The 22,616-nt window shown below is 52.2% G+C and overlaps 1 protein-coding gene across 2 annotated transcripts in view; it reads left to right on the top strand.

The window, feature by feature from the left end:
* Nucleotides 1-22,391, top strand: part of TRIM62 (tripartite motif containing 62) — a 30,889-nt gene extending 8,498 nt beyond the window's left edge. For both annotated transcript variants that reach the window (XM_029949357.1, XM_029949356.1), the window contains exons 3-6: nucleotides 3,534-3,629; nucleotides 8,915-9,171; nucleotides 10,015-10,130; nucleotides 20,050-22,391. In XM_029949357.1, the coding sequence (XP_029805217.1) occupies nucleotides 3,534-3,629; nucleotides 8,915-9,171; nucleotides 10,015-10,130; nucleotides 20,050-20,600 (1,020 nt within the window). In that variant the 3' untranslated portion in view covers nucleotides 20,601-22,391. The remainder of the gene's footprint in view (nucleotides 1-3,533; nucleotides 3,630-8,914; nucleotides 9,172-10,014; nucleotides 10,131-20,049) is intronic.
* The last annotated feature ends 225 nt before the right edge of the window (nucleotides 22,392-22,616 follow it).

Consider the following 22,616-nt stretch of genomic DNA (forward strand, 5'->3'; position numbering starts at 1 on the left):
GTTTCAAGTTTCTTTAATTCACATCATTTTTATTTTAATAGCTACATGTGGCTACTGGCTGCTGTATTGGACAGTGCAGGACTAGACTGAGAGATAAGGGTGGAGAAGTTGGGACCAATGGTGAAGGCCTTGAGAGCCAGGCTCAGGCTTTGTGTCCATCTTTCCCATACAACATGGAAATGCTGCAGTGGGGCGTGGGGGAGAAGCATGGACAGATCTGTCCCATAGAGCAGTCACTCCAGGGGCACTTGGAGAATGAAGGGGCAGAGAGGAGACTAGCTAGGGTCACAGTCCAGAAAAGCAGGGGTGAAATCCAAGCCTGAGGCAGTGGGTGTAGAGAGGAGAGAACAAATTCTAAGTCAGACCTGATGACTGATCGCATTGGTTGGTGGACAGTGTCAAGGACAACTCCCACATTTCTCACTTGGATGGGGGTGGCCTTTCCTGCGATGGGGTCATGGGAAGAGCAGCAAGCTTGGTTTCTCTTAACCCTATTCCAGCATTCTCTGTCATGTTAACACATGTGTCCCTGTCTTCCCCCCAACTCATCTGCACCCCTCCTGAGGCATTTGTCCCTCATCCCTCTGCCTGTTGCTGACATAGCACCATGTGGGTCCAAGGAGGCCTCCGCAAGTGTTTGTGGAACGGGCAAAGGAGTGTCCTGCTGTTCTGGGGTCCAGGAGGAAGGGGCAGGCTTGCTCCCCTCGTTCTTCAGTCCTGGAAACAGGGAGTGATTTGTCCAAGTTCCTCGGGTGCCCACAGTGATGTGAGGAACTCTATCCTCAGAGCAGTTTTCTGAGACTCTGAGGAGCCGCTTAGGGACCCAAGTTGTATGTGGACCCATGAGGGCACCAAGGTGGGGGATTGACACACTCGGCTCATCCCTCAAATTATCTGCATGTGAGCCACGTCCCAAGCTGGACAGACCCGGGGCTGACAGAAGAGAACTCGGGGAGGAATTATTCCTCACACTTAGGTGAATGATTTGTCTGCTCCAATGACTCAGATGCACATGGACCTGTTAGGAATGACTCTTGGCCATTAGTAACAGACACCTGACTAGGCAGCTGCAATTAGATGGTGTGTACTCCTCTCTCCCATAAAACATGCCTGTAGGAAAGGCCCCCGGGCAGTGGTGTGCCAGAGCCAGCTTGGTCTGGTGCCTGAGAGCTGACTGTGCTGACCTCTTCCTAGCCCCTGCCTGGTAACCTCACACTGATCCCTTGACATTGGCTTTGGTGGGAGTATTTACACCACAGAAATTGGCAAACACTGCAAATCAGGTTTTTGTTTTTTTTTTTTTGGAAGGCTAGCTTCCTAGTTCATCACTGAGCAGCGATGGTGTGGCCACCCCACAGTCATCAGGGACCCAGGCTCCTTCCTCCTCCTGCCCCTCTGGTTTCAGCCTGAGACTTCCGTCTTTACCAGGATTCTAGCCATTCCGTTCTGTGTGAGCTCTCTGCTGTCACAACCCCAGCTGCTCCCAGCTTCCTGTCCAGCTCTTGTTTCCAAGGCTGGCTCTTTCTCACCCTGCGGCTGTGTCATCTCAGGTGGCAGCTCACAGAAGAGAAGCCTTACTTGACCACCCTACCCAAACTTGCCCCCATCCCACACTGCTTTATTTTCTCTAGAGCACAGACAACTATCCGTAATTACCTGGTTCTTCTTTTTTCCCTTGCTCATTATCTCTCTTTCCCACTACACTGGAAAATCCCCGTGGGCATGCACTCTGTCTTGTTCTCTGTTGTTTCCCCAGTGTCTCAACAGTGTCTGGGCATAGTAGTTGCTCAATAAATATTTGTCACATGAATAAAGGAGAGTAAGCAAAGGTAATTTTGTTTTCTGCATTCCTCCCTTAGACTGTCATCATTGATCATCTTCCCATGTTGCTACCTACTTTATAAAATTAGTTGGACTAGATGTTTTCTGAGGGCAATGAGCTGAGTGAGTAGGAGGGAGGTGAGGGTGAACAGGTAAGTCAGCTCCCTGGCATTGTGCACGGCACAAGTTGACTGGGAAAGCCACGCCCTGCTCAGAGGCTGTTTCCATGGAAATTCATTCACAAAGCAAACTTCCTTGAGCCCCATCATAGTGTCAGGCTGTTGATGGGTGCAGGAGGATATAGAGTGAGGAATGGTAAGGGCCCGCCCTGCAGGACTTGGGCTCATGTGGGGATGCACTGGGGTCAGACAGGAGAACTAGTTATGATATAATGGGCTAAGTGGCCAATAAATGCAGACAGCTGGCCTTGTACTGGGGACACCCACCTCAAACCACGTTCATTCAATTGGCAAATATGTATTGAGGCCCTACTGTGTGCTAAAAACTCTTCTAAACACTGGGAATACAGCAAGCCAGACAAGACTCCTGCCCTCATGATATTCACATTCTGGTGGAGGAAACGAGCAGGAACACATTGTCTAATAAGTGAGCAAGCGCATCTCGGACAGCAGAAGGTGTGAGGATGTGGGTGTAGGGGTGATGCTGCACATAGGTGGCCAGGCAAGACCTCTTTGAGGAAGTGGCCTCTGAGCTGTTATGTTAATGACACAAAGGAATCAGAGCAAGAAAATATGAGTAGGGTGCACTGGCCAGAGGAAGCAGCCAGGGCGAAGTCAGGAGGCTAAACAAGCCCACGATGCAGCAGCAGGAAGAAGGTGGCTTAGGCTGGATGGGAGTGAGGGCAGGAGGGTGGTGGAGACAGATGTGGGACTAGGGTGAGGCACAACATTGAAGCAGGCACCCCCAAACTCAGTGATCAAGATGGAGAAGACAATGCAAATTTTGAAAAAATCAACATGAAAGCAAAAAGCCCCGTGATTAACAAAATATCAAAATTTTAAATAAAAACAATATCACTAGCAGTGACATGCTGAGCTATCCTGGCCCCTGGGGCACAGGGAAAATCAGTACTGCCGATTCTGTCCTTACGTGAAGCTTTGAGATGTCGTATATTATGGATTTTTGTCGCTGTTTGCCATGGGCACCATCCCTATAGAAGACGTGTCACCTCATGTCAAGATGATGGTCTCCAGAACCAGACTGCTTGAGTTCCAATTATGGCTTTACCCTTACCTGCTTCTTTCAGGCCTCTTGACCTCTCTGTACCAATTTTAAGGTCGAAAAATGGGGCTAATAGTAGTGCCTACCTCCTTGTCATTCCGCGGATTAAGTGACTCAATACAAGCAAAGGACTGAGGACAGCGCCTAGTTAGTGGTGGCAGGGACAGTGGTTCAGCCTTGGCACCCACAGAAGGATTCTAAGTCAGGAGTGTCCGCTAGCAAATCAGGCTGGGGCAGAACGAACTGGAGGCGGTTTAGAGACAGGGAGACCACAAGCTCCTAAGATGGCTAGGGAGGAGGCTGTTGCAAAACTCCAGATGAGAGACGGAAAGATGAAGAAAGCAGCCTGGATACTGGGAGACTTGGTTACTGAACTGTGCGGGGAGGAGGATGTTGGGCCAGGTCTGGGGATCACGGCGGCGGTCAGGCCCCGGCCATGCGTCACGCATCCGCGCCTTGTGTTGTTCCAGAGGGAGCTCAAGGAGCAGCTGCAGGCCCTTCAGGACAGCGAGCGGGAGCACACGGAGGCGCTGCAGCTGCTCAAGCGACAGTTGGCCGAGACCAAGGTGAGCAGAGCCTGGGCGCATGGGCGGGTCCTGCAGGGTGGGCGGGACGTTGGGCGGGGCTATCTAGGAAGGGGGCGGGGAGGAACGGTGCCTAGCGGGGGGCGGGGGGTGGAATGGAGGCTGGGGCTCACCTGAATGTAGATGGGACAAGACCCATTCCCAGAACTGAGGTCAGTGATCTGGGCTGACACCTGGCTTTAAGGGTGGGACGCAGGGGCGCCTGGGTGGCTCGGTGGGTTAAGCGTCCAACTTCGGCTCAGGTCATGATCTCACAGTTTGTGGGTTTGAGCCCTGCATCAGGCTCTGTGCTGACAGCTAGCTCAGAGCCTGGAGCCTCTTTTCAGACTCTGTGTCTCCCTCTCTCCCTGGCCCACCCCTGCTCACTCTGTCTCTCTCTCTGTCTCAAAAATTTTTTAAAAATTAAAAATTTTTAAGGATGGGGCCCTTTCTCTCTTCCTGCTCTGGGTGGAAGGTGAGGTGGGACCTAGGACCCTCAGTAAAACTCCCAGTCCTGCAGGTCTGGGAGAATGTACCTGGTCTCTTTTTCCTCTCGCCTTATTAAACACCCCCACCCAGGGGCGCCTGGGTGGCTCAGTCCATTAAGCCTCTGACTTTGGTTCAGGTCATGATCTCATGGTTAGTGGGCTTGACCCCCAAGTGGGGCGTTGGATTCTGTGTCTCTGGCTCTCTCTACCCCTCTCCCGCTTGTGATCTCTCTCTTTCTCTCTCTCTCTCTCTCTCTCCAAAGTAAATAAGTAAACATTAAAAAAGAAAAAACAAAAACACCCTTGCCCATTGCCAGAGGAGCCCACCCTGAGCATGCTCCCTGGAAGTCCTCCTGATGATTTGTGGCCCAGCCTTTGTATCATATCCCCTCTTAAACCACCGCTGTGGGGATATGGACTCTGTACAAAGTAGGGCCAAACCCTGCAGTCTTTGGCTGCAGTGGTTTGAAAAAAAACCACTTCTTGACCTGAGAGGGAGGCCCTGGATTCTGATCCAGCCACGAACTCGCTGTATGACTTTGGCTAAACTGCTTACTCCTCTGGGCCCCCAGTCTTCCCATCTGTACGGTGCAGACTCTGCCAAGCTCTTTCCAGCCCCAAAGTTCTAGATCCCACGGGCAACCTCTGAGTTCCCCTGACAGATGTCTCACCAATGGGACAAGGCTTGCTTTGATTTCTGCCTTTTCTGGAACCAAAAACTGGGGACCCAGGCCCAGCTGCTGAGCTCTACAGTGATTTCAGTCTGGCTCCACTCACTAGCAGGGGTGCAGCTGCTGGCAGCAGCTGGAGCAGAGCCTTAGGAATGCTCTGGGCCTCTGGGGGTCAGCCTGGGGCCTGGAGAGTCCATTGGAGATCCAGATCTGTGCCTCGGCTTGGCCACCAACCCGTGTAGGGTCTTGGGGAGGTCATGACAAACATTTCTTCAGAGAACATTCTGGACTGCCTGCAGGCAGGACCCTCAGCAGGCAATAGATGGAAAACAGAGGACACTAGCCTATTGGTCTCCCGCAGCCTCAGTTTCCCCATCTTCCTGGTGGTTCTGCACCTCTCAGGTGAAGAGAAGCAAACAGAAGCCTCTGTGTGAATAAGAGCGGAATATTCTGGTCTAGTTTCTCCCCCTCCCCCCCCCAGCATTCTCTTCTCTCCACTCCCCATTGTTTTTCTCCACTGACCTTTTCCTCCCCTGCTTTCCTGTCCATCTGTCTACCTCTGGGGGGTCCTGTGGAGCCCCCTCCCCTCCAGTTCCCCCAGCCCTGCTTCCTGTCTGGACTCGGGTGTTTATACAAGAAATGCCTATGGATGCTTTGGAGGTCATATTTCACCTGGTGCCTGACTCGGCTTTCCTGCAGAGCCTGCCCCTCCAGTGGCCCAGCCTGAGGGCCTGTCTGATCTCCCTCCTGGAGCCCAATGTTTTCTTTGGTCGGTCCTGACCAAGTGACGCCTTCTTGGCAGGGTATTTTTCTGAAACAGTCAGTTCCTCCAAGCCCCAGTGTATTCCCAGGGATGGGCTGGGCTGGAGTAGGGGCTGCTTTCCCAGCCATAGCACCAAAGGGACTGGGGGTGGGGTGGGAGTAGCTCTGCCTTAGAAAAAACTAGAATAAAGGGGACACACCGGTTGAGTGGAACCTTTCTCTGTGCGGGTAATTATGGTTCCCATTCACTGTCTCACGGAACCCCACGGAATATCACCTCTATGGCAGCGGGACCCCCTAGAACCTAAGCACAGTGCCTCCCACACACAATAAATAGTTGTAGAACAAATGAACGCATGCGGCGGGGGTTGAGGGGGTGGCACCTTTTGATGGAGGAATGTGAACTTCATTTTGTTGGCAAGGAAACTGATGCCCAGAAAGGTTGAGGAATGAGCCTAAGACACCACAGCTAGTAAGTGGCTAAATGGCAGCTTACTGTCCCGTTTGGTCAGAACCCAGTGCCTATTCCAGCCACGTGCTGGGATGTCCTCAGCAAGGTCTATGGCTTTGTAGTCAATAAGACAGGTAGGTTGGGAGGACCTGTCAAGGACATCCTTGAGGCACGTGTGGTGGCTGGCTGTCACTCCGGTGTTCTGTTTTTGATCTGCCCTCTCCCTGCCTCTCCCCCTCTTTCTACCCATCTTCTTTTGTCCTGGAGACACTAGCCCCCACCCTAAAAAGAAGACAGAGTCTGCACTCACCTCTGCAGAGCAACTTTTGGCAAGGATCTTCCCTCTTCTCCTCTTGAGCAGGTTCTGGCTGCCAGCCTTGTGCCAGGCCCTAAGATGGGCATGGGAAGCTCAAGGCTGAGACATCATTCCTACCCCCGGGAGGTTCATCCACTAGCTGGGGCCACATAAAGTGTGAATTAGGAATATTTACAAAATGCTCTGGAGACATTTAACTATTTAACCACCTGAAAAAGTTAGGCAGGATGTCGCTGAGGAGGTAGCTTTCAAACTGGGTGTTGCAGAATGAGTAGGAGTCTGCGAATAAAGAGTTTGTTGGGGGCGGGGCCCATTCTAGGCACGTGTGATTACAATGCAGTGGCACTAGAGAGGTAAGCTGCGGTCAGACTGAGGACGCTGAATGCCAGGCTAAGGAATTGAGTGTTTTACTAATTATCAAGGAGCCAAGAAATATTCCTAAACACAGCATTGGCTTTGACCCACTTTGCACATTAGAAGGATCACTCTGGCAGTGAATTTGTTGCCAAAGACACAGAGTTGACCTGCAGACTAAGAGAGTTGGATGGCCTGTGTAGTTGAGGCAGGTGGAAAGGTGAATGTAGTGCTCAGGAGACACGACCACGGGTCAGGAAGTGGGAGCCAGCCTCAAAGCCATGGGGTTGACCTGAAGGAAGGCATGTCGGTGAGAATGGAAGGGGCTGGCCCAGAGAGAGCAGCCATAGAGGTGGGAGGCAAACCAGAGTCTGCAGCCAGTGGAGGGTGGCCAGTGCACCAAACACTGCCACATAGGGGTTGAGAAGGAGCCAGAAGGGGTAGTTCTGGGATCTGGGGGTCCTTGCAGGACAGCAGCAAATGAAGCAGGAAGGGCAGGCCCCTTCGACCCCCCTGTGACCCGCACAGAATCCTCAGGGTTCAGGAAGGGGCTCAGGGAGGCCACAAGCAGTCTGGCTGTTCATCCCCAGCTTCTCCCCGCCCCCTTTGTCTGCCTGGCGCTCTGGGTGGGCATGCGCGGGGAGGCTGGCCCGCTGCCAGCACTTCTTCCTGCTGCCCCGACAGGAGGGAACTGGCCCTAATTGAGCCTTTGTTGAACCTCCCACAGAGCCCCGGGCACTGAACACAGCGGGGTCTATGACTCTGTGAACTCCCAGCCAGAATCCCACAAAGTAAAAATCGCAGAGGCAGGTCCCACACGCTGCTGCTGCCTGGCCACACTTCTGTACCCCGTGTTGTCCTGACTCCGGCTGCTCCCCGCACCCCCAGTTGACATCCTGCGCCTCCTTCAGGCCCCAGCTCTGAAGCCATCTCTCAGTGAAGACTTGTAGGCTGTGCCCGTTAGACTTGATCCCCTTTAATAACCAGGCTCTTTTTCTGCACTTCCAACAATGGTATGCGTTTTGCGAACGTGCCCTCCCTTAATCTGCACCAGAATTCTGCTCTGTGGTTGTGTTACCCCTTTCACAGAGAAGAAAATAGGCTCAGAGACAGTAGGCAGCTGAGGTTTCCACAGCTAGAGAGGCAGGGCTAGGATTCTCACCCAGGCTGTTAGGTACCAAAGCCTGTGCCCTTGAGCGCTCAGGCCCCTCCCGGGCCTGCCAGGGCCCGCGGGAACAGAGAAATGTGCAAGTCCAGTCTTGCCTCCAGGGATCATGGCTTTCACCTCCAGCTCTTGTTTCTCAGCTAGGGGGTCCCAAGGGCAAGTGACCACCAAGGTTTGCCCAACACGTTACAGTTTATAAAGCTCCCTGCCATCCGTGATCTTGTCATCTTTGCTTGAACCCCATGCATGATTTTTTTAATTTAAATTGTATTATTTATTATTTTTTATTTTATTTATTTAAAAAACTTTTTTTAAACATTTATTCATTTTTGAGAGAGAGATAGAGTGGGAGGGGAGAAAGAGCAGAGAGAGAGGGAGACACAGAATCCAAAGCAGGCTCCAGGCTCTGAGCTGTCAGCACAGAGCTCAACGCTTGGCTAGAGCCCACAAAGTCAGTTAAGCATCCTAAGCTGAAGCCGGATGCTTAACTGACTGAGCCACCCAGGCACCCCTAGTTTTTTTTTTAAGGCTCCCTGCCCAATGTGGGGCTTGAACTCACGATCCTGAGATCAAGAGTCATATGCTCTATTGACTAAGCCAACCAGGTGCCCTGGAGTGATTTTATTTTTTTTAAATAAACACCTCACTGTATCCTGGACTGAACTCAGCATCTTTACCTGCTCCCGCTTCTCCCCCAGCTTCCCTGTCCCACCCACCCCCATGCCAGAAACCTGGGCACATCCTCACACCTTTCTTTCCTGTACCCCTATACCCAGCCTGTCAGTCCCCAGGGCTAAAGGGACTGTCCCCAAATGTCTTTCCAGCCCACAGCCCCTCTGCTGCATCTCTAAGTCAAAGCTCAGTATCTCAACCAGAGTATTTCATGAATATCCTAATGACATATGGAAGGGTGTGCCATCCCTGGCCAGGCCAACCCAGCAGGCCACCGCGCTTTAAAAGGTGCCATTCCCAGCACGGAGTCACCACCTCTTGCCATGTCAAGGCTGTCAGTTCCCTCCTCTCTCCCGGAGGTCACCCCATCTGCTCCCCCTGGCCTAACCCCTGATGACTGTCCCCACAGTCTTCCACCAAAAGCTTGCGGACCACCATCGGCGAGGCCTTTGAGCGGCTGCACCGGCTACTGCGCGAGCGGCAAAAGGCCATGCTGGAGGAGCTAGAGGCAGACACGGCCCGCACGCTAACCGACATCGAGCAGAAAGTCCAGCGTTACAGCCAGCAGCTGCGCAAGGTGCAGGAGGGGGCCCAGATCCTGCAGGAGCGGCTGGCTGAAACCGACCGACACACCTTCCTGGCCGGGGTGGCCTCCCTGTCCGAGCGGTAAGTGCCCGCCACCTGCTGCCTTCCCCAGACAGGCATCCCGCCCCAGCCTGCGTGGGCATGGGGAGGTGGGACTGGAGGCAGATGGGGCGGTTAGCAGGGAATTCATTCTTCACATCTTCATCAGACAGCTATGGGGCATTGGCTATGTGCCAGAGCCTGGTCTAAGGCTTTATGTGTTTATATTGTTATATACGTAATAAGTAGAATCACAGAATATTACTTATAGTACAATATTATTTATGTTATATTACAAATATGTATCATAGTCTTTATAACCTTGATATTATAGATAATAAATAATATTTATATTATTATAATCCTATTAGCTCCCTTGGAGGTAGTTACTGCTGTCATCCCCATTTCACAGATGTAGGAACAGGCACAGAGGAGCTACATCAGTTGGCCGAGGCCCCTCATCTAGTATAGGGCAGAGCCGGAATTCAACTGCGGGTCTGTCTTGTCCCATTGCCACCTTTAGAAATACCAACACTTAATCTTTGGTATGTTGATGATCAATCCTGAGAGCTAGCATCATGTATTTGCTGTTGACCATGAGCCAAGCATGGTGGGAAGCACTGTACGTAGCATTCGCCATGTAACCCTCACCACAAGCCTAGAAGGCAGATGCTGACATATCACCCATCTTCCTTAAGGTAAGGAAACTGAGGCTAGAGAGGTAGGAGGTGGCACAAGCAGGCACTGGAATCTGGGGCAGGCAGACTTCACATACATGGCCTTCCCCTCTGTCAGCTGCCCTGAGGATGGCTCTCGGGCCCCCAGTGTTGGGACAGAAAGCAGGCCCCTCCCCATGCAGCCTTGCCTCTTCTGCTTTCCTTCCAGGCTTAAAGGGAAAATCCATGAGACCAACCTGACCTACGAAGACTTCCCGACCTCCAAGTACACAGGCCCCCTGCAGTACACCATCTGGAAGTCCCTGTTCCAGGACATCCACCCAGGTAAGGCCCTTCCTGCCAGTCACCAAGAGGGCCCAGGAAGAGGCAAGGGTTATCCTGGGCAGGAGCTAAGGGGGGTACCTCTCAGCCCAGCTGCCTGGGGGTAGGGCAGAGGGATGAGGTTTGTTGAGCACCTACTGTGGTCCAGGGCTCGTGCTGGACACCTGCACAATCACTCAGCTCAGTGAGTCCTCATACAACCATGAGGTTGGTTCCAGAGTATATCCATTCTCCAGACGGAGAGACTGAGGCCTTGGACAGTTCAGTCATCCATCCTATACATACAGCACATATCAACCCCCCAACTTCACACCAGGTGCTATTCTAAGTGCTAGAGATGTAGCAGTGAGCAACGCAGGCCAAAGGTCCCTGCCTTCATGGATCTTATATAATAAGGAGGGGGAAAATGAAAGTAAATAGGTAAAATCCATAGTTCACTAGATAAGGATCAAAGGTAAGGAAGAGAGCTAGGGGGTGTTAAGGTAGAATAGAGATATTAGGGGACCCAGTTAGAAGACCTCACTGAGAAGAAAGCAGAGAAGCAAAGGCTTGGGGGCACCTGGGAGGCTCAGTCAGTTGGGCTTCCAACTCTTGATTTCAGCTCAGGTCATGATCTCAGAGTTGGTGGAGCTGAGTCCCACATTGAGCTCTGCACTGACAGTGCGGAGCCTGCTTGGGATTCTCTCTCTCCCTCTCTCTCTCTGCCCCTCCCCTGCTCATTCTTTCTCTCTCTCTGTCTCTTTCTCTCTCTCAAAAGTAAATTAAAAAAAAAAAAGAAGAAGAAGTAGTAAAGGCCTGAAGGAAGAAGGAGAGTGATTTCATGCAGGTTTCTGAGGGAGGAGTGTTTGTGGCAGTGGGGATAGCAAGTACAAAGGCCCTGAGGCAGGAGCAAGCCTGACACGTTCAAGGAACAGTGAGGAGACTCGTGTGACTCGAGTGGAAGAGAGTAGAGGTGAGGAGGTCAGGGAGATAGCAGTGGCCAGACGGTGAGGGGCCTACAGGCCAGCATGAGAACTTCAGATTTCACGATTAGTGAGATGGGATCCATTGGAGGGTTTGGGGACATGCAGTGACATGAGCTTAAGTTCCTAGAGGCTCCCTCTCGCTGCTGGGTTGGGAACAGACTCAAGGGTGTGAAGGGTGGAGGCTGGGAAACTGGGTAGGAGGCTACCAAAATACTCCAGGCAAGGTGGTGGTGGCTTGGAGCAGCATGTTGGCAGTGGAGGTAGAAACAAGAGATCAGATTTAAGATATACTCTGAAGGGAGAGCCAACAGGATTTGCTAGTGAATGGGATCTTGGGTGGGAGAGAAAGACCAGGAAACTGCAAGGATTTGGGCTGAGATGCCTGAAGGACAGAGCTGTAAGTGTATGAGGTCTGCAGGGCCGATTAGATGTCCCAGTGCTGGTGTAGAGAAGTCAGCTGGGGTGACATGTGCAGTACAGGACAAAGGTCAGGGCCGGTGTTGGTGGCACATGGACAGTATTTAATGAGCCTGGATGAAATCACCTAGAAAGTGAGAGTAGAGAAGAGAGATGGAGCCCTGGGGCATTCCTAGCAGTTAGGGACAGGAGGGGGACCCAGCCAAGGGGAGCAGGAAGGAGCAGCCAGAGAAGTGGGAGGGAAACCTGGGTATGTCCTGGGAGCCAAGTAGAGAGTGGCTAATGGCAACAAAGGCTTTTAGGCCAAGTGGGAGAACCTGGAACTGACTGTTCTCCAGCAATAGGGAGACAAGAGCTTTGGTGAAGCCACAGGGGCGTACGCCAGAGAGGAAGCTGTCCGGGAGAGCATGGGACATGGGGCACCTGGGGGCTCAGTTGGTTGAGCATCCAACTTGATTTTGGCTCAGGGCACGATCCCAGTGTTGTGGGATCAAGCCCTGCATTGGGCTCCAGGCTGAGCATGGAACCTGCTTGAAATTCTCTCTCTCTCTGTCTCTCTCCTTCTCTCTCTCTCTCTCTCTCTCTGCCCCTCACTCACTCATGCTTGCTTGCACATGCACTCCTTCTCTCTAAAAATTAAAAAAAAAAGAGAGAGAATGGGAGGAGAGCAAGTGGAGACAGTGCTTTCAAGGAGTTTTATTTAAGGGAAGGAGAGAGAATGTGACAAAGCTGTTGAAGGTGGAAGAAGTAACAGCCTATCTGGTGATGAGAAAGACCCAGTGGTAAACTGAGGGTGCAGGGCAGAGAGTTGCTGGAGGCACAGCCAGGAGTGGGGTCTGCTGCTGCCTCTTCTGAGAGCCCAGACAGTTCATCTTCGAGAGCCCAGAGGAGGGAGCATAAATGGGCAGTGGTGGGAGCTTGAGAGAACTCTCTTCCCATAGCCTCCCCTTTCCCAGCGAGGCAGAAAGCAAGGTCATCAGCCGAGATGATGATGGGCGAGAGGAGGTAACGGGAGGTTTGCTGAGAGAAGAGAAGGTCTGAACCAGTTTCTAGCAGAGTGAGTAGACTCTGGGACTCAAAATCATACAACCTACAAAAGCACCGTGTCCTTTAGAGGCGAGACAAGGACCTAAAGGGGAATGCTCCCTAAAAGGTCAGTACTATTCTTATACTCATTTTTTCAGATGAGAAAGCAGGCACAGAGCTGTTAGGAACTTGTCCATGGTCACAGGCTGTAAATGGCACAGCCAGGATTTACACTCAGAGCTGTCAGACCCCAGAGCCTGTGTCCTTACCTACTAAGCCAAGCAGGCATTCCCATGCCTCATACTAACCCAGGAAGGCCGCTGGGGAGACTGAGGCTCTGTGAGGCTCACTGATTGCCCATGGCCACGCAGCACTCAGAGTTCCTTCCACATGTCTGGATTCATTCTCTTGATCTACAAACAGGGAAGGTCCCCCATGGCATTTTCAGGGGTCAGGAGAAACAGATGGGCAAACAGGCCCTGACAGCCCAGTGGGACAAGCTATGAAGGATTTGCACGGTGCTGGGAAGCCCCCATGGAATGGGAAGAGGCAACAGGAGGCTCTGGATGGGACAGGGGAGGGGCCAGGAGAAGCACTGAACAGATGACGTCTGAACCGGGCACTGAAGGCTGGTGGCTTTGCCACTCAGGGAAGGCTGGGGCCTGGCAGTGCCTTTAGACTGTCCCCAGTATGAGGAGCTGCATGGGCAAAGGCAGTGGGGGAGGGCAGGAGCATGAATGATCCCAAGATGTTCAGGATTGGGCCTTCTAGGCAGGGATGGAGAGAGGCTGAAGGCACTACTGAGTGCGTGAACCCTGGCCAGAATGGGGTCCCCTGTAGATGACTGGAGGCCACATTTGATGTATCAATACCAATTTCCCAAGAGTGGAGGGACAGCTTCTGGTACTCTTTTTTTTTTTATTAACTTTTTAAAAAATATTTATTTATTTTTGAGACAGAGAGAGACAGACAGAGTATGAACAGGGGAGAGGGAGAAAGAGAGGGAGACACAAAATCTGAAGCAGGCTCCAGGCCTTGAGCTATCAGCCCAGAGCCTGATGGAGAGCTTAAACTCACACACCGTGAGATCATGACCTGAGCCGAAGTCAGACACTTAATGGCACTCAGGCGCCCCACTCCTGGTACTCTTACATCTGGATCTGTGCCTAGTTTGGGGACGAGCCCATTTTCCAGCACATTGGGTAACACTTTGGACTATATCCTCTTGGGGTCCTCCTAGCATCTGTGTGCTCCTAGATGTGGAGTGACCTCCACACTGGGAGCCAGCAGGACAAGGGCCACTTGTGGGTGAAGCCGCATAACTCAAGGAGGCAAGAAGCATGTCCCCACTGTTGACCCAGGGAAGCCCCTCGGGCAGATGGTCTCCGGAGCTCTATTTGTCTTGGCTGCCACCTGCTGTGTCCTTGTCACAGCTCAGAGAGGCAATCCAGGCACCTCAGCCCCACAGTCAAGGCCCTAGAAGACCTGGGCCCGCCTATTCTCTCATTCTCCCCTCCACATCATACTCAGCCAAACTGAACCATCTTCAGGTCTTAAATGAGACGTATTCTCCCTCCTCCACTTTCACACATGCTGCTCCCTTTGCCCAGAACCCTCTGCACAAACCTCAGCCTTTGATGACTAACTCCTACTCCCCTTCACATCTTAGTTTATAAACACCTCCTCTGAGAAGCCTTCCTGAATTTCTTCAAGTAGCCCTGCACTTTTCTGGTCTCACTCTTTTGTCAATGTGTGTGTAGCTGTCTGTCTCACTAGACTATGAGCTCAGATGGGTCAGGCCTGGGTCTAATTCCTCACTGTAGATCCCTCGCAGCCAGCACAGTAAACGTTTGGGGATAAGTAAATAAATATATGAATGAGTCTGAGTCTCAGTTCTGCTACTAGAATAGTACCATAAAGTAGGTACTCAGTAAGTATTTTTTAAATATTTTGTAAATGTTTATTTATATTTGAGAGAGAGAGAGCATGAGCAGGGGACGGGTAGAGAGAGAAAGGGAGACACAGAATCTATAGCAGGCTCCAGACTCTGAGCTGTCAGCACAGAGCCTGACGTGGGGCTCAAATTCACCAGCCTTGAGATCATGACCTGAGCCGAAGTTGGACGCTTAACCAACTGAGCTACCCAGGCGCCCCTCAATAAGTGTTTTTGAATGGAATTTGCCACACATCCTTAAACCACTTTCTCCTCTGAGTCTCAGTTTCCTCCTCTGTAAAATAGGGATGTTAGCCCCTTCCCAACTCCCTCACAAGTGAGCGAATGGATGTGGGAACTTGCTGGATGCCCCAGAGCAGGGTTTCTCAGCATCAGCACTATTGACATTTGGGAGTGGAGAATTCCTTGTTTAGGGGGCTGTCCTGTGCATGATAGGATGTAGATAGCATTCCTGGTATCTCCCCAACTGGATGCTCCCCTCCCCAGCTCTGACAACCAAAAATGTCTCCAGACTTTGTCCAATGACCCCTGCGAGGCAAATCACTTCTGTCGAGAACCACTGGCCCAGAGAAAACTGCATGGAAGAGGGGCTGAAGGAGCAGTAGTCTGCACCCTGAACATCCTCCCAAGGCCAGTGGTCCCTGGGGAGTTCAGAGAACAGTGACCTGGTTAGCGAGGCCCCTTCCTTTGTCAGTAGAGCCTATGAAGTCACTCTGGTTCCTCTGCCAGCACCAAGGCCCTTTGTGTCCAGATGGGAGGGGCAGGCGCCCCCAGGGAAATAGCCCATGGATTCTAGCAGCTTCCTGCCTGCCCTGTCTCCAGTCCGGGCTTCCTATTGGGTCACCTGAGAACTTTCATTTAGCACCTGTCACTCCCCTTGCTTTGGAACCTCCACTCTCTACCCTGTCTCCCCCTGCAGCTGACATTGGAAACCCTCCTCCAACTGCATGACCTGATTGTTGCAGCCCGAAAGCACAAAGTCCCTCCCCAGCCAGACCAGGTGGCCATCTGTCTCCTGTCCTGTCTCGGAGGACACCAGACACTGCCTTCTTGGCTTCTACCACCTGCCTCTCCTGGGCGGCTCGCCCCTCCCCCTGCTCATCTGACTCCAGTCATTTTTGGGTTCCAGCAGGTTCACTGCCTAGCTATGTAGTCCAGGCCAAATTAGTGGCCTCTCTGAGCCAGTTTTCTCCTTTGTAAAACAGGGATGGGGAAGATGTGATTTATCTCCCAGCCTAGGTATAAGAATGAAGTAAAATGATCTATTTGCAATAATAATCCTGGACCTTAGTAAGTACTTGATACTTGTTTATCATTATTATAATGACTCATCAGATGGTTCCTTGGGCTGGCTGAACAGGCTTTCCGGAGCTACATAGAGGAAAGAACATGATGTGACAAGACTTTAGCTCAAGTTCCAACTTTACTTCCACCCCAAGGGGCAACCTGAGCAGGCCACTTACCTCAGAGAAGCCTCCTCGGAGCCTCAGTTTCCTCTTCTGGAAAATGGATGGTAATTTGCACTCCTGGGGCGGCTGTGGTGTTCCCGTGAGCTAGTGGGTATGAACATGTTTCTCGAATGCCGGTGTGGCACAGCGGGGGCTGCGTGAGAAGTGGGGCAGTGGATTATGTAAGGGCCTGGCCAGAGGAAAGAGCTGGAAGCATCTCCTGTCCTGTCAGGCTTCTGTCGGGTCAAGCCACTGTCCTTGAGAACAAAGAGGAACCAGCCACCTGCTGCCAAGTGACAGTGCTGGACTAGGGGGTTTCTCTGCCGCTTGGGCCGGGTGATGTGTGGTGGAAGATGGCCAGAAGACATTTCCTGGGCCCTCCACAGTCCATGCCCTCCCTCACTGCCTTTGAACTTGAGGTCTCAGAGAGGCTTAAATGGGCTGCCTCAACACCTGCTTTTTGTTTTTATAAAACTGTGTGTCAGGACCTAGAAATGAGCTTTGACCTGTACTATAGTGAACCCCAGGGGACTGGTTTGTTTCTGGCACTTCTCCCAAGGATAAAGGATGGGTGGAGGGATTGCCAGTCTCCATCCCAGGACTGAGGTCCCAGAGCAGGAAAAGGTGTTGCTATGCCCCCTTCTAGGTCTCTCTCTGGTTTGAAGGCTGTTACTCCTGCCAGCCCTAGCCTCAGGGAGGGTTGGAAGGAGGCCTGGAAGACAGAACTTCTGTTTATGATGAGATGAGAGACCTTGGACGGGAACCCCAGCTGTCCTTTGGTCTGTGTCCTTTGGGGTTTAAAAACCCTGAGAATCAAGCCACGCCCTCTGCCTAATAAGAATACCAGGCCCCGCCCCTAGCCCTGCCCCTGAGATGTTGGGCCCAGTACCCAGTTGTCAGGCCCCACCCCCTAGTCCCGCCTCCACTGCCAGCACTGCCCAATGAACAACAGGCCCCGCCCCTAGGTCTACCCAATGAGTGGTGGGCCCTGACCTCACCCATTCCCCTGGGCTTCTAAGCACTGAGGCTCCACGCCCAAGTTGCCGGCACTCTGCTCAGACAGGATTTCCTGTGTACTGCAGGCTCATCTCTGTGTCCCCAATCTCAGAGCCACTGAGAGCCCACTTGGCTGCCTCCTCGAGCGCGCCCTCCCCACTCATCGGTGGCACTGGAAGTGACCCACGTGGCCCCACATTAGGCTTGAGAGCCTGGGGCTGAGACCTCCCTCTGGTGTGCTAGTGTCTCCAGTACTTCCCCACCCCACCCATCCCGTCGCACTGTCCTGGCCTGAGCTGCAGTTTCTGCCTGTAGCTGCCCTCCTCGATCATCCTGAGCGCCTCAGGCTCCCGTGTGGCGATAAGAACTGCCGCTGCCCACACCTTGGCTTTGTGCACGCTCTAATCCCTCTGCTGTAGACACCCGAGTGTGACCCGCATTCCACAGCCAGGAGGAGTGGCCCATCTGTGTCTAATTAGATTCTTCTTTCCCTTGCCGCCCCTTCACACACACTTCCTACACCTCCCTCCACCTCTCACCTCCTGACCCCACTGTGGAAATTCCTACATTCCATGTGGCGGGAGCTTCTGGTTTTGACAGGCTGCTCTGTGACGGCTCCGACCACAGGATAAAGCATAACGTCCACTGATCCAGTGTCTTCCTTCTCATGGCTCCCCCTCTTCCAGGTCCCTGGATAGAGAATTGTGATTCCATTGACCCCTCTATTCACAGGGCTAATTGTTTCCATGCATCCCTCTTGAGTTCGAAGAACAAGAAAGGAGAATGAAAAATGCAAAACTACGTTTACTCCTAACAGAGCTCGTGGAAGGAGCTTGATATAAGTCAACGGTCAGCTTTGTTAGTGGCTTTGTGAACAGGAGCACAGTTCAGAAACTGGCTGCTGCTCCCTGTTGGTGACAGTTGCCACCACTGAGGCGTTTTATTTCTGCGCATGCATGCAGCCAACGGAGGGGATAGAAGTAGGGGGTAAGGCTCCAGCCAAGTGTAATCACACTCCCACTTCACCAGATAAGGAAAGACCAGAGAGCAGGATGAAGAAATCCTTCGCTCTTCGGTACTGGGGGCAGGACTCCTTTTCCTCACCCTTCCTCGCCTCTGTCTTGCTCTGGCCTGGAAATGGTCATCCAGGCTCAGGAAGGCCACTTCCAGGTTCTCTGTCTAATGGCCGGGCATCAGTTCCGTCACAGAGGACAGAATAAACAGAACCCTTGACACGAGAGTTCATGAGACTCTGAGAGCCAGACCTGCTAAGCCAGTGTGGCCAGCCCAGAGCAGGATGGCCCAGCCTGTGCTGCCTGCCCAAGAGCAAACAAGGGCCAGTTTAATTTGGTGAACTTCCCTGGAAGCCCTCACCATGCCCGGCTCTGTGTTGGGCACCGGGCACACAAGGGACAGCCTATTTGGATGGTACACAGCCCTTCCCCTCCTGGTGCAAATGGGTGTAAGATGTGGGCACAGAAGACTATACCCCTTATATAATCAGGAGGGAACACAAAGTTAAGGAATTTCAGAACAAAGAGTGAACACACGTGTTGGGCAACCAGGAAGGCTTCTCAGAGGATGGGCCCTGGAGTTGAGCCTCATGCAGGGGTGATCACAACAAGCAAGGAAGAGGCAGTGGGGGAGCATCTGGGTAAAGGTTTTGGGGGTGAGGAGGGTGGGGCGATATATGACAGGTAGGGCTGGGGCTGGATTGCACATGGCCTTGCTTAGTCTTCACTGCCATTGGGTGCTGGGTGTCCTGAGATTAGTCACCTTTCCTCTCTGGGTCTCATTTTCCCCATCTGTCAAGTGGAAGAGTTGGCCTAGAATCCATGATTTTCAGCTTTTTCACCTCCATTTCATAACAAATACTTTGTAATGTCTCAAAGGTAATATAACCTTTCCATAACTTCACTATGTATATAAACTTGAAAAATTGTATATATACAATTGTATATATACATACTCTGATGATAATATAAAGAAAAATAGAAGGAAATGACTTATAATAAAATATTGGGTATGTCCATCCGTAGATGATTACTCACAGCCATGGTGGAAAACAATGAAATAGTCAGGTGCACACACACCATAGATAAAACACCACTGTGCCTCAAATATGGTTCAAAACAGGTAGAATATATGAGTCAGTGGCGTTTTTCCCAGACCTATATTTTCCCGAGCAGTGAACATTCTCAGTGAAGTTCCAAAGAAACCAAGTTGTCTCCCCTCAGTTTACATGGTAGTGGTGTTCTAAAATACTCAGTCTATTAAAACTGTACAAAAATGATTTCCTGGGGCGCCTGGGTGGCTCCATCAGTTAAGCGTCGAACTTCAGCTCAGGTCATGGTCTCATGGCTCATGAGTTCAAGTCCTCCGTAGGGCTATGTACTGACAGCTTGGAGCCTGAAGCCTGCTTCAGATTCTGTGTCTCCGTCTCTCTCTGCACCTCCCTGCTCAAGTTCTCTCTCTCTCTCTCTCTCTCTCTCAAAACTAAAGAAATTGAAAAATTATTTCCTGTTTATACGTAAAAGGGAGTTAAGTTGTAATTTTAGGTCATTATAAAAATGATTTTTTATCCACATGATTTTCTGCTTGAGCATTTGAAAATTTATGGGGGGGTCAAAATTTATGGGGGGTCGTGAGAGCTCCCGGTATATTTCATTCAGGGCGTTTAGATGCATGGATGCCATCTATTGAGAAAACCCACCCCCATAGATCTCCTTATCCCCCAGCTTCAGGGTGTTCACCAGCACCTGGATAATCTTGACGCTTCAGCTCTGAAGTTCCCTAATTCTAGATTTCACTATGGTTTACTCAACAAACTTTTGTGAGGTGCCTGCTCTGTCCTTGCGCCAGGCACTGGCAGCAAACAGGCAGCCCCAGTGTCTGCTCCCCTGCAGCCAGGCTTAAATCTGGAAGGACTTCAGCTATCATCGCCCTTCCAATTTACAGAGAAGGAAGCTGAGGACCAGAGAGGGCAGGCTTCACATGCCTTCAGCATCACACAGCCTCCTGCGGACCAACTAGAGCCTGGTCCTCAGGGAGGCACCGCAGAGTGGATCCACAACCTTTTCTCCACTTATCTTCTCCCCCTCCTCCGCCCTCTGCAGTGCCTGCCGCCCTGACCCTGGACCCGGGCACTGCCCACCAGCGCCTGATCCTGTCCGACGATTGCACCATCGTAGCCTATGGCAACCTGCATCCACAGCCACTGCAGGACTCGCCCAAGCGTTTCGACGTGGAGGTGTCGGTGCTGGGCTCTGAGGCCTTCAGCAGTGGCGTCCACTACTGGGAGGTGGTGGTGGCGGAGAAGACCCAGTGGGTGATTGGGCTGGCCCATGAGGCAGCCAGCCGCAAGGGCAGCATCCAGATCCAGCCCAGCCGCGGCTTTTACTGCATCGTCATGCACGACGGCAACCAGTACAGCGCCTGCACCGAGCCCTGGACGCGGCTCAATGTCCGTGACAAGCTCGACAAGGTGGGCGTGTTCCTGGACTACGACCAAGGCCTGCTCATCTTCTACAATGCCGACGACATGTCCTGGCTCTACACGTTCCGCGAGAAGTTTCCAGGCAAGCTCTGCTCCTACTTTAGCCCCGGGCAGAGCCACGCCAATGGCAAGAATGTGCAGCCGTTGAGGATCAACACTGTCCGCATCTAGGGGGGTGCAGGGAGCCCACAGGGACCACCTGGGCCACGGCCACCAGCAAGAGCTCTGCCCAGGGGACAGAGGGGGCAGAACTCTGGTCCAGTGTAGTGCCCCCGCACCCATGAGGTCTCAGGCCAGTTGTTTACCCTTCATCCTCCATTTCCCTGACTGTATATTGGCGGTCGTGCTCCATGATTCCTAAACTCAATCAAGATCGATGCCCTGTAATCCTGACCTTGATGGGGAGGCAGCCTTGGTCCCGGGATGTGACATGGCTTCTCCTCGGGCAGCCCCTTGCCCAGCCCTCATCCCCATCCTCTCAGGGGCAGGGGGACCTTCTCCCTGTCTCCCTCCTGCCCACATGCCCTGACCTCAGGATGAGTCAAGAGTGTTGCCAGCAGTTGGCAGCCTGAAAGATACATAAAACCCTCTTATGCTCCCAGGTCTGACTTGCCACGGCACCCCGCCGTGGACCATTTGACCCTTGACTCCAGCCCACAGTGGACACAGGCAGTAGCTGGTCCTAGGGTTCCTGAGAACCACCTCTCCTTCTACCTCTGGACCAAGAGCTTTATGGTTCCTGTTTTTCCTACTGACCTGCAGGTAGAGATGATACTGTGGGAAGCACCCAGTCACTGAACCCACGTGTTACAGTCACTGTGCCACCACCTTCCAACCCACAGGTCTAAAAGCAAGATGATGGCACACCAGGCCGATGCAGAGCCCAGTAGCCTAAAGGCAGCCGCAGGACAAGCATCGCTGGGTGATGGAGGTCCCCAGAGGCTTGTATAAGGGCCCAAGCAGGCATCTGTGACCAGGCTTAGGGTGCGGGAAGGGTGTGGGGAGGCTGCAGGGAGCAGTAGTCTCAGCCAAGCCCTGGGACAGGCTGTTGGTTGGGACTTCCCATCAGGCTTGGCGTCTGTCTCAGCTAGGATCCTGTTGCAGAAAACAAGACCTGCTTTAGCTAGTTTAATTTGACAGCATTTATTATCACATCCCTGATTTGCAAAATCATTGGAAGGGCTGGAGGAGCAGACTCGCGGAATTTCCAGGAATGACTCCCAGCCGCCAGATTCATGATGTCTATATCCCGATCAGAAATGCTGCTCCCACCTACAGAAAGTCACTGTGCCAGGAAGCTGCTGATTGCAGGACTGTGTTCCCTCCACTACTGGCCTGGCCAGCAATTGGGTGTCCTGAGGCCTGCCTCTCTCCCACTTGGTTTAATTCCCAAATCCAAATCTCTATGAGGGATACTGTTGGGGAAACATAAATCAGATCCAGAACCTTGGCTGCAAGGCTGTCTGGGAAATGTAGTTTTCTTCCTTCCAACTGCAGCCCTGCAAAAAGGCCCAGAAGGAAGTTTGGGTGTCAAACAAGCCCATCCACAGTTTTTGTCACCGGAGTTCACCTCCAGGTCTTGGCTTTGAAGCAGCAGAGCCTCCAGGTGTCCTGCTCCGTGGCCCTGCCCCTGCCCATGGATGAGAGCCCAAGTGGTGGATCTATCTGCATGATGGGCTGAATGTCTCAAGCCTTGGCTTCCTTCTCCAGTCCTGGAGCCTAGATTCTGAGCTCGTGGGGTCCCTGACCACCCTCATTCCAAAGGAGCCAGACTAGCTGAACTTAGGGGACACCCACCTCATAACTGCTGCCCCTTGGGGTCCCCTTTGGGCAGGAGAAATCCTCAGTCTCACCCCATCCCTTCATCTACCAGAAGCTGGGCCATTCCCAGCTGTATTTTTATTTTAAATGTTGCCCATTTTGTGAGTTATGATGAATTTATATTAAAGTTACAGAACATCAGTGGTCAGTTCTATTCATTTTGACAAAGGTCCGCCTTTTCTGTCCCAGGCAAGTATTCATGTACTAATATGGCTAATCCATAAAGCAACCCTCCTGGGTACGTAATATTATGCCCACTTTACAGAGGTGGAAAATGAGGTTCAGAGAGAAGACATGACTTGCCCACAGTCCCGTGTCCCACTTTGGTAAGCAGTGGAACTTGGATTAGAATGGATTTCTAAAGCC

Source organism: Suricata suricatta, chromosome 8 (assembly GCF_006229205.1).
Source record: "Suricata suricatta isolate VVHF042 chromosome 8, meerkat_22Aug2017_6uvM2_HiC, whole genome shotgun sequence".
NCBI classification, from domain to species: Eukaryota; Metazoa; Chordata; class Mammalia; order Carnivora; family Herpestidae; genus Suricata; species Suricata suricatta.